Genomic DNA, 12,885 nt, shown 5'->3' on the forward strand with positions numbered 1-12,885 from the left:
CAGCCGGGACTACTGTGTCATAACTGGTTTTGTAGGCTACAGTTATGTACTGCAGTGTGTGTGATGACATTAAGTTGGTTTTAATGTTAAAAAATAATTAGTATAATTTAAATTTCTTCAGGAAAAAAAATGGAAATAGTGTTATTAAAACTGAGCAGTAATCTTGATCTAAATATATTTGACTTCAACTCCCAGACTCCACCGCGACTGTGTATGGTGTTACGTAAAGCCCGATGTTTCCGGTTGCTGTCAGTGTAACAGTCCGACAAAGGTTCCCATCTTATATCACCTTGTTGTAGTTTGTCATGTAACTCAACCAGCACTTTGCCGCAGCTGTGACTTTGTTCCTACACTAAAATATAAACTGTTGCTGCCGCTGTGCCTCGTGAATAAGGTATAGTAGCTGAATAACGAAGCTAAACAAAGTAAGCTAGCTAGCTGACAATGTAACTGTAACGTTAGCAATTTGTTAGTTACCGGTTCAAACGTGCATGTTTGCAGTCACTGTCTCACGTCTTTCCTGCTATATTTTAATAATTTAGTTTATTGTATTCAATATTTTAGGCATTCACTCTCATAATAACATCGTGTAATTAAAGGTTGTGTTAAACGAGTGTCAAAGCATGAAGCCGTGTTCTTCTTCTTCTTAGCTAACTGACTAGCATTCACTTTACTGTCAGCGTTAGGTCACAGTACTCTGATACAGATTACAAAGCGGTTTGTGTAATATGTAACGTTATTCACTGGGTTACAAAGAAGTACACTGTACACTTTTGGATTACTACAAAATAAAAAAAATATAGCCTTATTCCCCTTATACTAATTTTTTGTGGTTTTTATTTACATTTATTGAACATTTGGGACACATAGTAAACATACAATATCTCGTATAGGATATATATTTATAAAAAACAATATCAAACAGGGTGAACAATAATCAACCTTGATGAAGTGTAAGAAAAATAAAATAAATGGGATATATAAAAATGGATATAAAAATATAATGAGCAGGCTTATTTCTTATTCTCTAGAAAAGATCAACACAAAGTGGAGTTAAGACATCAAAGATACAAAAAAAGTGTCTGACACTTTTCATGAGTTAGAAGGGCAGCAGTGCTTATCATGAAAGAAAGTTACATCATTTTAAAACTGACATATTTTAAAAATCAAGAAATTATCCTTATTGCATGTAATCTTTCACAGTTTGCAGTGACTTGTCACCGCCCCTCAGAGAAGAAGATAGAAAATTAAATTACATGTGTCATTTATAATCATCAGTACTGTGTGTGTCTTCCTGTAGATGAGATTGCCACGACGGATCCTCACACTTCACACAGCACCTGTAAGGAGGGCGTCCTCAGCCCCTGCAGGTGTGGTTAACTTCGTCCCCGCCTGCTGCACCACTGACCTCCAATCCCTGGAGCTGCTGCAGGACTTTGTGACCCGAGCCAGACGCCTGTTTGTCATCACTGGAGCTGGACTCTCCACAGAGTCTGGGATCCCCGACTACCGCTCAGAGGGCGTCGGGCTGTACGCTCGCACTGACAGACGACCCATGCAGCACGCAGAGTTCGTCCGCAGCGCAAAGTCCCGTCAGCGCTACTGGGCCAGAAACTTTGTCGGGTGGCCGCACTTCTCCTCCCATCAGCCGAACTCTGCACACGAGGCCCTGCAGCGGTGGGAGGAGAGAGGCAAGCTGCACTGGCTGGTGACACAGAATGTGGATGCTCTTCATTCAAAGGCAGGACAGAAAGGACTGACGGAGCTCCACGGCTGCGCCCACAGGTGAGAAAACATCATCTGACACATTCATCATGGACCTGCTCTAATAGTTTGTTTGGTAGATTGTGGTCTTTGGTTTTATTTTATCTAAACAATCGAAATATTTAACAATAGAATCCCAAACAGATGCAAAACCAAGTCCAAGCAAAGTTAAGATAAAGTTAAAACAAGAAGACAAAAGACACAATGCAAAATGCAAAATGTCAATATAAATGAATAAAATTAAGAGAATGAAAGCAATAAAAAGACAGCATGTTTTGTTATTTGGATGAACTGACCCTTTAAGTCACCATCCACATACACATCCACTAAAATGTGTTAAAAAATGAAATAATAGAGTTCATGTCTGCGTCATCAGGGTGATGTGTCTCGGCTGTGGTGGCATCTCAGCGAGGACGGAGCTCCAGAAGCGATTTCTAGCACTCAACCCCGACTGGAGCGCGCAGGCAGGCGGCGTGGCCCCAGACGGTGACGTCTTCATCGAGGACGAGCAGGTCCTTCACTTCAGGGTTCCCTCCTGTGAGGCCTGCGGAGGGATACTGAAGCCTGAGGTCACGTTTTTCGGAGACAGTGTGAACAAAGCGACGGTGCAGTTTGTGCACGACAGGCTGGCGGAGTCCGATGCGGTGCTGGTCGTGGGGTCTTCGTTACAGGTGGGTTTTGGAGAAATGTATGAAGCTTCATGTTGCTTACATCACAGCTCCTCTGGATTTTTTTGTTTAATTGTTTCTCTTTCTGTTTTTTCCCAAGGTGTATTCAGGATACAGGTTTTTACTGGCAGCGGGTGACAGGAAGATGCCAGTCGCCATCCTGAACATCGGGCCCACGAGGGCAGATCACCTGGCCGAGCTGAAAGTGAGCGGCCGCTGTGGTGAGGTGCTGTCAGTCATTCAACCTCTCTGACTGTCGTGGACACACAATTTAGATATTCTGTAATAAGCTGGTCAAAATTCTGTAAAACTACCTCAGATTCAAACAGATAAACAACATACAGACCACCTCAGCTGTTTGTCCAGGAGCCTCTACGCGTCTCTGCCAGGAGAATTTGCTGCTACTATCAAAAAAGGTCAAAAACTGACCTCATCTATTTTATGCAGAAACGGTTGAATGTTAAAATTGTTCATTGCCCAAAAGTGTGCCTGTCCTGGAAATACAACGTCCTTGCTCACAACAGATCAGTGTCAGGGGATCGTTATCTTTGTTCAGCTAAATCAGAGATGACGACTCTCCTTGGAGACACAGAAAGACTAGTTCTGTTAGCATCGCTCTGTGGGTTTAAGTTTGTACAGCAGATGATACAGCAAGCATGGTTCACTGTCTGAAGGCCCTGAGATGAAAGCTGTGTAATGACAACCTGGAAGCTGAAGCCACGACGTGCGTCTCCGTTCATTGTAGCAGGTACTTTTATTTAAATTAAACGAGCTGCCAGTTACACAGTAGGCTGCTGTACTGACAAATCAGTTCATCTTTCTTCTTGTATGTGAAATAAAACCGCAAGATGTTTGTTGAGATGCAAGCAGGTAACAGAGGAGTGAAGTTCTCGACACTTTCAAGACACAGTGAAGAGTATAGAAAATATGGTGCAATCAGCTGGTTTTTAAAGGGTGGGATTTGCTCATCTTAGAGAGGATCAGCCTCATGTTTTTATAAAATGATGCTCAGATTTTTGAGCAGTACACAAAACGCTAACATAGTCAACAGAATGGACCTTTTATCATTTTGTGAACAATTAACTGTTAAAGAGGCTGAAGACTATAAACTGTGTTTTCAGACAGATGCAAATGTTAGTGTTTGAAATGTCAAGCTAAAATCATGTTATTTTCTGTTCTACATGATTTAAAATAAACATTGTTTTGTGTATTAACTTTTTACTTTTGGACTTCATCATATCAGTCTTTACAAATGTCTGGTGTAATGTTGTGAGGGGCACATTGAACCAAACGTAATATTTGCATTCTGTTACATCTTCACCATTTGTCAGTGTGATCTTTAACACAACTGGAGATGATGTGATAAATTGGTGCCCTGACACCACCCATCATTAATCGCACATCAATTTATGTCAAAGCTACTACAATAAAGAAATTCTGATCTTGTCTGCAGGTTAAAGGGGCACTGTGTAGTTTTGGAAAATAAACCCAAACTCAGAAATGTACCATTTACAATATTAATGAAGTAATACAAACTGATATAACTGAATAAACAAGCTGTTCTCGGAGGAAATAAGGCCCCCAGAACACTGTTTGTTTATATTTGACGGACCCTACCACCTTTCTAGCCACAAAGTAAGACAGAATGAACTTGTGTTGTCCTTTAAGGTCAGTTTATACGGTCATGATAATGAAGAGGGTTTTTTTAGGCATAAAAATCAATCAGTGAAGATCTTTCTCTTCTGATTAGAATTTTATTTTTCCAAAATTACATATTGCACCTTTAAGTTCAGTCGTACTGTACAGAAGTCTTTTGCACAACACAAAATGTGACCAATGTAGTTGTTCAACACCTTACAGCTAATAAAATGAATCCTTTTGTTGAATTAATTAGTGTTGTGAAGCTTACTGAGCAATTATTGAGTTTTAATATAATGTTTTCAGACTGGATTCAGTCTATATAGGAATCCAAAACAAAGCTTTGTTCTATTACATAGAATCTCAAATTAATTGTTCTAATAAGTGTATGACCTTGTTGTCTTCATACGTTACAGTTGGTAATATTTTATATACCAGAGTATAAACACTGATTACTTTCTAGACTTTGAAAACATCTGTGGAATCTCTGTCGTTCTCCTCTGATATGAATCACGATCTGACAAAAATAACGCTCCCTTAGTCTCTTTAATCCATTACTTGTCAGAAAGGTCGTGTATGTGCAGTAAAATACCACAACACATTCAGAAATAAACAGCTGTTCTGACATACTTTAATGAAGTGATAAAGTAAACAAACATTAGTTTATCGTCATGACAAAAGTATGCTGCTAGCATCACAAACAGACAGAGGGCAGAGTGACTGTGGACTGACAAATGGTGAGATCCTTGAGGACGTTTTGCTGCTGAAATCTTTCCTGTAAACGAAGCTTCCAGTTTTCCAGGTTGGGCTGCGTCACTTGAAGCAGAACAGCCGGGATGCTGAAGGAGTACAGAAGACACTTGTGCTCTGCGGAGTCCGCCTGCCATGTTGCTGAAGCTGTAGTCACCATCAGGGGAGTCATGGACAGACAGTTTTCAAAGCTCTTGTTCTGATCAAACCAGTAAGTGACAGGGTAACCCAATAAAACGCCAAACACTGTGCACAGGTTCCATTCCTCTGATTTCTCTCCGGCATAATGAGGTTTCTCATCTTCTTTCAGATGTTCGAACCCTTTCAGGAGCAGCAGTAAATCTTGTATCATGCTCTTCAGCTCTCCTCTGAGCGGATCAGTGACTGTGGGCTCCTCCAGCGAGTGGCACACATCAATCACGGCCAAGCTGCCGTCATGAATCAGCTGTTCTACATTTGACCTGACTGCAACTGAGTTCACGATGAGAGCGTTTCCGTTTAAATCCAGTGTGAGGAGTGATCTAGACACGAGCTGGGAAGACTGCAAAGAGCTCAAATACTGCTGCACCTGATCTGCACTGGCGCTGTTGCTGTCATACAATAAAGCTGGTTTCAATCCCAAATCAACAGCCGAGACCTGAGCAGCCAGCTCCAGACTCTGAGGGACAGAGAGAGATTTCCTACCAGCAGACAGACATTTACGAGCTGCAGCAACAAAGAGCTCCTGAGTGGACATGGCTGCAGAAATCACACCATTCAAATAGACAAATGTAACAATAATACACTTCAGCGATTAGACATGTTTTTGAGAATAATAAAATTAAATTACAGCTTTTCTATGGGTCAACAACAACAAGAACAAAGATTCTGATTTAATGTAATTAGTTCTCTTCAGGCCACGATGACATGAAGCAAGTTATTCTACAGAAACAAGAAGTTAATTCAGGACAGCAGGATGTTTGTTTTAAATGTGTAAAAAAAAAGTTTCATCATCATTTATTCATGTCCTTGTTCTTCTTTGTTGGTCCAAGACACCTGAAAAGAACAAAAACAAAATCATGACGATTATTTAAAAGCAACTCTGACATAGGTCCGCATACGAACTGCACACATGTAGCAGACGTTTTGATGTTAAATTCCAATTTCATAAGTTTGTTTATTAGTAATGTAAACTAGATGTAAATGGACATCACCTCCCACTGGATCAAGTAAAAGAGATGATCTCACCATCATCCTGGTTTCATGTTATAACCAGCTTATGTCACAGGCTGGGGAGCCATCAGGTCAAAATCTGAGAGGTTTCTTGCAACCCAAACACCAGCTGCAAACAAGCCCAGGTTGACCAGAAGATTCCTTTAAAAATGACATAATTTTACATTAGCCACAAGTAATCTTACAAGATTAACACTTTAAACAATCAGCACAAAAGAAACAAACACAATTCTAATGGTCACTAAAAATAGAAAAAAATATTGCCCAGTGACTATAATCAGGTTAACCTCCCAGGGGACAAAAACAAGTCTTGTGTATCGGTTCTCTATGCTCGTACAGTTAAAAGGACTTTAGGATTTGGGGTTTGACAAGTCCAGAAATGCGAAAGAGGCTGAACGAGGCAAGGACAAATCCCTCCGGCGCACCATGAGCTAACGTTAGCTTCACGGCTAACGACCACACAGGTCAAACAAATGATTGTATTAATATTAGCTCACCTTCTGAAGTCGTTTCTGTCTGTAGCGAACCGACACGCTGAACCGATCCACTCCATCACCCCGGGGGAAGAGCTCTTTTTGCCGTTTGATCCGTTCATCTTGCTAACGTGCAGTGTATCGACAGGAGCAGCAGCAACGAGGAGAACAGACAGGAGGGGGACGAGTTTAGATGTGACACAAGTACGGTGCGCGATAAAGCTCAAACTTCAGACGTCCTTACACAAGTCGATTAGCATAAGTCCAAAGATGTCAGCTACCAGGTACCGTCGGTTCCTGAAGCTGTGTGAGGAATGGCCGCGGGACGAGTTCAAGAAAGGCCGTGATTTGGGGACGTTTCTGCGGCAGAAAGTAGCCGTAGCCTTCCGTGAGGGTGAAAACACACAGGTACTGTAGTTTAACTGACACAAGACACGGCTGTCCCTCTGCTAGGCTACGTAACACACCGAGCTAAGCTAGCTAAGTGGATAACCGTGAGCAGGACAGCCGGGGATAAGAGAGCCGACAGCCGTCGACCTTGCCTAACCCTCGCCTGGTCTGACAGATGATTCAGTTAAACATTAGAAATGCAACAATAGTGGTGCTAATGCTAATGTCAATGCAAATGCTAATGTACTTTAATTGGTACACTATCACAAATGTAAGTGAACCTGATAGCAAGGCAGTTTGATTATGTAAACTTTCATAAGTGGCTAAAGAAAGATTTTAGGTAAAGTTTTAAGGTATTTTAATGCTCCTCATGCTATTGTATGTACAATTGTAACTATTGCTATTTTCTCTAATACCATTATCAGAACCTGACCAATGCTTGATTTTTGGGGAGGGAGTCAAAATTTCCAAGATGAATACATCAGCTGTTGTTCATACATTTTTGCACTCATCCCTCTCATGTGGATATCAAACACCTGAGACAAAGATGTGCAAGGAAGGAAAGATATTTTACAGTTTAGCAAACTTGATTGATATCAGAGCACTGAAACGGTAAACTTCACTGTGAATTTAATAATTGTAAATTACCCTGAGCATCTTTTTTTTGCATCAAATTCTCTCATTCATATCGGACAACATATACACCCACACCGATATATCTGTGGTAGACCAATATCAGCCGATAATGTCCACCAGCCAGTATATTGGTCAGGCTGTATTTGTTATTTTATTTTTACACAGCTAAATTTCATTAACAGCTAATTATTATTGTAGGACTGGTATCTGAGATTTCTGATGTTATTGCTGCTGTAAAGCTTTTACAAAATTAATATACCCTAATATTCTTTTTTAACATAAACAACAGTATACTGTATCATATTCCAAGTTCTTGTTATTTATTGGCCAAAATGTCTGTATAAATGCATCTGTAATACGCTTTAAATCAGCTGATAATATCAGACTGCCAATGTGTTGGTCCAGTTATAGTTGGTATTTACCTTTAAGTTCAATATTTGTAGCAGTTCACATTGTACTCGATGAGAAATTCCTATTATGTGACACTTATCCTGTCAATGTTTTTCCCATCAGATCCAGGATCCAGAGAAATGTGACCAGATGTATGAAAGTTTGGCCCGCATTAACACCAATGTGTACAAACAAAGAGTAAGTACAGAATATGTTCACATATTTTATGTACTTCTGTAACTGTATCTGCTGTATTTATGCATCAATTAATTTATTACCTCCTTACCTAAAATATACATTAAAACATACCTTTCCCCTCCAGAGCTGTCTGTAGCATCAAATATATCAGCTAAGGGTGAACTTCTCCATCATGTTAAAGACTGTAAAGACCTTATGGCAGTTACTTTATAGCATTCATCCTATGGAAGATGATGATAAAACAATTTCTCTCTTAACCAGTGTCCCATTAACATTTAGCAGCACTGTAATACAGTACAGTGCATTTAACATTTTTCTTTAGGTTTTAAACATGAAAATTATGCAGAAAATGTATCATGTCATGTAATTATGTCTTTGTGTCTGTTACAGTTTCCTCGTGTACGAGACACAAGCTTTACTGGAGTTACAGTGGAAGAGTGTAAACTGCTTTTATCAGGTACAGACCCACTGCAACATTTATGTTTACGGCTATTTATGAAACACACTTTTATTACAGTTATTTTATTCTTTCATTGTCCAGGGAACGTGCAACAGATGGACGAGGAAAAAAAGGGTTTGTGGAAGACGTTAATGGAGAGATTCTCCAAATCGCAAGAAGACGTTCCAGAGAAAGCTCCTGAAAAATAACTCCCCTCCTTTCCTTTCTGTTCTTTTCTCAATGCATGTATAAAATTAAAGCTTATTGTTGGTATCTTTACAGACTGTTGTTATTTTTATGATTTACTGCCGCAGACGCAGAATGTGAAGAGAAGGGTGATTGGAGAGTAATTACCTTCACAAACATAAATTAGATTAAAATACTTTATACATTATTGGATTTTCTTATATCAAAATCATGTTGATGGTTCAGTGTCTTGAACCACCTGTAATAGGGTGACAGACGCCATGTCTGTCTCAGCCACTTTACCCCCCCATCACTTGTTTCTGCACTATGTAACTTCAGTGAGGGGGGATCACAGCATTACATACATGTTTACTTCACCTTTCCAACTCATAACACTGTTATGACATAATGAGTTTTGATTGTAGTTAGCACATACATTACGTCTGACAAATTGTTACAGAACTAGGACTTGTATTTACTACAGCGGTGTTGCACTCAAACTGTGGCCGGTGGTAAATTGCACAAAATGCCAATTCCTACATAATAATGCTTTAAAGGGCTGCATCCACCCCACGAGTAGGTCTTTGCTATATTGTCCAAATTCTGGGATGCACTATTTCAACTTTCTATCCACCAATATCAATTCTGATACATTATCTCAGGGCCTTTGCAGATATTGACAACAAATGTGATACCAGTGTTTGTTCACCGCACTGCAGATATACTGTGACTTCATTTGGTGGCCAACTGTGACTGAATGAATAGTCACTATCATGATAAACAGGATAGAAATCTTTATTTTAGTTCTTTTATAGCACACATGGAACATTTCTTCATATAAAAAAGGCAAGTAATTGCAGTGTTACACTTTATTTGAAATACACACGAACATTGACTTAAATGCTATTCTGGCAATTTAAGAGCTTTGAATGAATGCACTTTTTTAAAATTAGGGATCTGTTTGTTCAGATCAGAGGCAGGTTATTCCACAGTCTGAACATTCAAGCTATGATCAGACACATCTGCTCTAGTGTAATATGCTGCACATGACTGTAAACTAACAAGTCTGCTCGACAAAATATAAGAAAACGTCTTCTCAATTACCTCATGACTTTTTAAATAATTTTTCCACATTAATCTGCCATGTTTGAAGATATTGACTGGCCTTTGATGAGCTGATATTTCAATATTAACCCTCAGAGATTCAAATTATTCCAAATGTAAGTAGCTGGTTACAAAGCACACAGAACTGTATCCTACTCTTCCTTCTTCTCTGGGTTGTCTCTCCATATGCAGTAGTTGAGGGAGGTGGCGAGGCACAGCCAGGACAGGTAGGGGGCCATCAGGAGAGTGGCGGTGCGGCTGATGGAATACCAAGACACCATGGTGGCGCCGACAGTCCCAGTGAGCATCATGATCTCAATGAGGGCCTGGATTGGACAGAGAGTGTTAAATAAACACAAAGCGGTCACACTTGCTATGCCCCTCATAATCCTATTTGATTTCCCAGTTAAAAGAAAAATGATGTTTGCGATGTTAACTTACCCATTTCAGCTTGTGTGCGCCAAAGAAAATCGGAGTCCAGGCCCAGTTCAGAGCTAGCTGCAGCCCATAAAGTCCCAGTGGAACCAGTGCATCCTCAGTAAAACCCCCCAGCTCCTTCCACACCAGGTAGGAGCCATACCTGCATGACAACATTTTAAAAACAAGATAATTTAGAGAAGGAAGTTGCATCACAGAGAACAACAGGCTGCAGAACCCAGTCAAGATGATGCTTACCCCATGCCTGTATACAGACAGGTCCACACTATGGGGAATGCTGCATTTGGTGGGCGCCATGATGGTCTCTGCAGGGTTGGGTACCAAGTCTTCACCTCTTTGCGTGTGATGTAACCGCCATACAGCCCGCCGATGTGCGGCAGGGCAGTCATTCCAACCAATGGCAGCCACATGTTCTGAGATAAGAGTACAGCACATCATAGCTGTTAAACGTCTGGTAGGGCTGGGTATCAAACGTCAGCAAAAAACTTTTTCGGGAATGATTAAAAGGTGTCAGCGGCACTGATTATTAAAACGTATGGAAAATCGTCTGGTCAGATTCATACTCTTACTATCCTAGTAATATCCTGGGTATTTAAGGCTTTTTCACTGAAAACAGCTGCTTGCTATGGCCAAAAACAACAATGAGAACGGTGAGAGTGACCAAAACGCCAGGTTTACACCAAAAGGACCCAGAAGTTTTAGTCCCAGAAACTGCTTTTCAGTTGTGGGAAGTGAAAGGTTTTTTCAGCCCGCAATGATTAGGCAAATTAGTCCACTGACATACGAAAATGCTATGGCTGTTTTGACAAGTCATTTTTGTACACGACTATACAATGACGACTGTACTTCATCGGTGGCCCATCTATTGTTTGCTGTCTTTTCTCACTCCATGATGTGTTGCAAACTAAAAAAACTGGCAGGATTGATTTGATTAGGGAACACATGACAGCATCAGAGGTGGAGCCCCACTGAAGAAAGCCAAAAAAGTTTGATTTCCTGGGTGTAAAATGACCCAGACTTTCTGCAAACCTTCCGTATATAATCTGTATATCATGATTTATACGTTGCATTTTATTATGTTGTGACTTCAATACAGCTGCTATCTTTGCCCAGGTTTGTCTTGTAAAAGACATCTTTATCTCAATGGCATTTAAAAAAGGAGGAAGGGGCGATAAGTTACTGAATCTTCCTTTGGGGCCAGACTGGTGACAGTTGTATTGGAGTTATGCATGGAGAAATACACTTCAACCCAACATATCTACATTGTATGACTTCTGATGAAGAAATGCCTCCAGAAAATTAAAGACCACACTTCAGAGAGCAGGTTAGCCACTGATGTTAACCCCCAAATGATTGTCATGACTGAAAATATTGTGATTAAACGAGGCAGGTCTGACTGATGAGACTGCACTTACACTGCAAACAGGTTTTCCTGCACAAATTTGAGTAAAGGAATAACATGTCAATAAAAAAAATCAGTGGTTAACCTACTCTCTGAAGTGCAGTCTTTCATTTTCTGAAGGCATTTCTTCATCAGAAGTCATACGTTGTATATATGTTGGGTTTTAGTATGTTTCTCCATGCATCTCCCATAGACTTCAATACAACAGGCACCACAGTCTGGCCCCAAAGCATTATTCAATGAGGTAATGACCCTTCCTTCTCTTTTAGGTTCCTTGGTTAAGTAAAGGTGAAATACAAAATAAATATACACAATGTAGGACGGTAAAGGTCTAACTTCTCTAGCTTTTGTCACATATCATTACTGTGATGATGTTTCAAGTTTAAGTGCATACTGACCGGAAGATTCATTGAAGTACAGGAAGTTTCATGTTTCTTAGAAGCTGATTTTCATGCTGTCTTGAAAATAAAAAAAAAACCAATAGTCTTTGAAATGTATGAAAATGCACCCAAAACGTAGTAAAACAAAATAAAAATGGCTAACACGTGTGGTCACGCGACTGGCGGTTTATGCAATAACGTCTCACGGTAACAGCAAATGATGCAAATGTGAAGCTAATTTGTCTTTTCTTTCTTTTTCATGCGGAAAAACATGGTTTTCAAACTTACCGCTGAAGCTAATTTTACTGCCTTATTATTGCACGGAGGTAACGCAAGGTCAAAGCTGTCACACGTTACTTAACTCACCCGTCACTCAGTTGTTAGCTCCTCCGCACAGTAGTGTACAATACGTGTGTCGCTCTCTCGGACTACACACCTACAGTGGAGTCCTCAGGCATGCTGCTGTATTGTGATATAAGCGTGTTGAGCGGGCAGGGCTGTCTTATCAGTGTGGCCAGTAACACATTCCTCAGACGCTCCCTGCACCGACACACACACAAACAAACACTGTGACGTCGAGGCGTGGTTAGCAACGATTGGTCGCCAGGACAAACTCAAGAGGAGACTGACGGTCAGCTCCGTATTTCGGTAGCTCAATAAATATGTTTTATAACGCTACCGAGGTCCAAAGGTCACAAGATGTACTCGCTGTTGTTACCCAATCTCCTGCTTGGCCAGAAATGACACATTTCCTTGTTGCTTACAAAACACACACAGCTGGATACGTGACTGGATAGGCGACAGCAAAGATTACACA

The 12,885-nt window shown here is 40.5% G+C and overlaps 5 protein-coding genes across 8 annotated transcripts; 2 read left to right on the top strand and 3 right to left on the bottom strand.

Annotated features, from left to right (window-relative positions):
- Nucleotides 1–250: 250 nt before the first annotated feature.
- On the top strand, nucleotides 251–3,653 carry sirt4 (sirtuin 4). The gene is made up of 4 exons (XM_084349806.1): nucleotides 251–394; nucleotides 1,301–1,785; nucleotides 2,141–2,435; nucleotides 2,533–3,653. The coding sequence occupies exons 2-4, from the start codon at nucleotides 1,301–1,303 to the stop codon at nucleotides 2,683–2,685; spliced, it is 933 nt and encodes a 310-aa protein (XP_084205932.1). The 5' UTR covers nucleotides 251–394; the 3' UTR covers nucleotides 2,686–3,653.
- Nucleotides 3,654–4,679: 1,026 nt separating this feature from the next.
- Nucleotides 4,680–5,556, bottom strand: cUnh1orf74 (chromosome Un C1orf74 homolog; the record flags this gene model as incomplete). The annotated part of the gene is made up of 1 exon (XM_084349807.1): nucleotides 4,680–5,556. The coding sequence occupies one exon, from the start codon at nucleotides 5,554–5,556 to the stop codon at nucleotides 4,765–4,767; it is 792 nt and encodes a 263-aa protein (XP_084205933.1). The 3' UTR covers nucleotides 4,680–4,764.
- Nucleotides 5,557–5,715: 159 nt separating this feature from the next.
- tomm6 (translocase of outer mitochondrial membrane 6 homolog (yeast)) lies at nucleotides 5,716–6,715 on the bottom strand. Its single transcript, XM_084349820.1, has 3 exons — nucleotides 6,530–6,715; nucleotides 6,048–6,173; nucleotides 5,716–5,855 (listed from the first exon to the last, which is right to left on the bottom strand). Exons 1-2 carry the CDS (start codon nucleotides 6,625–6,627, stop codon nucleotides 6,077–6,079), a joined length of 195 nt encoding a protein of 64 aa, XP_084205946.1. The 5' UTR covers nucleotides 6,628–6,715; the 3' UTR covers nucleotides 5,716–5,855; nucleotides 6,048–6,076.
- A 57-nt stretch (nucleotides 6,716–6,772) lies between these two features.
- uqcc2 (ubiquinol-cytochrome c reductase complex assembly factor 2) lies at nucleotides 6,773–8,837 on the top strand. Its single transcript, XM_084349819.1, has 4 exons — nucleotides 6,773–6,913; nucleotides 8,045–8,119; nucleotides 8,510–8,576; nucleotides 8,661–8,837. Exons 1-4 carry the CDS (start codon nucleotides 6,776–6,778, stop codon nucleotides 8,765–8,767), a joined length of 387 nt encoding a protein of 128 aa, XP_084205945.1. The 5' UTR covers nucleotides 6,773–6,775; the 3' UTR covers nucleotides 8,768–8,837.
- Nucleotides 8,838–9,521: 684 nt separating this feature from the next.
- On the bottom strand, nucleotides 9,522–12,835 carry tspo (translocator protein). 4 transcript variants are annotated; one of them, XM_084349817.1, is made up of 5 exons: nucleotides 12,748–12,835; nucleotides 12,435–12,608; nucleotides 10,524–10,699; nucleotides 10,290–10,428; nucleotides 9,522–10,174 (listed from the first exon to the last, which is right to left on the bottom strand). In XM_084349817.1, exons 3-5 carry the CDS (start codon nucleotides 10,694–10,696, stop codon nucleotides 10,001–10,003), a joined length of 486 nt encoding a protein of 161 aa, XP_084205943.1. In that variant the 5' UTR covers nucleotides 10,697–10,699; nucleotides 12,435–12,608; nucleotides 12,748–12,835; the 3' UTR covers nucleotides 9,522–10,000. The 4 variants fall into 4 exon arrangements, with proteins under 4 accessions (XP_084205943.1, XP_084205944.1, XP_084205942.1 ...); XM_084349818.1 differs by having other exon boundaries at nucleotides 12,787–12,805; XM_084349816.1 differs by lacking the exon at nucleotides 12,748–12,835 and having other exon boundaries at nucleotides 12,435–12,613.
- Between the last annotated feature and the right edge of the window lie 50 nt (nucleotides 12,836–12,885).

Source organism: Pagrus pagrus (assembly GCF_965226575.1).
Source record: "Pagrus pagrus genome assembly, chromosome: 3".
Lineage (NCBI taxonomy): Eukaryota > Metazoa > Chordata > Actinopteri > Spariformes > Sparidae > Pagrus > Pagrus pagrus.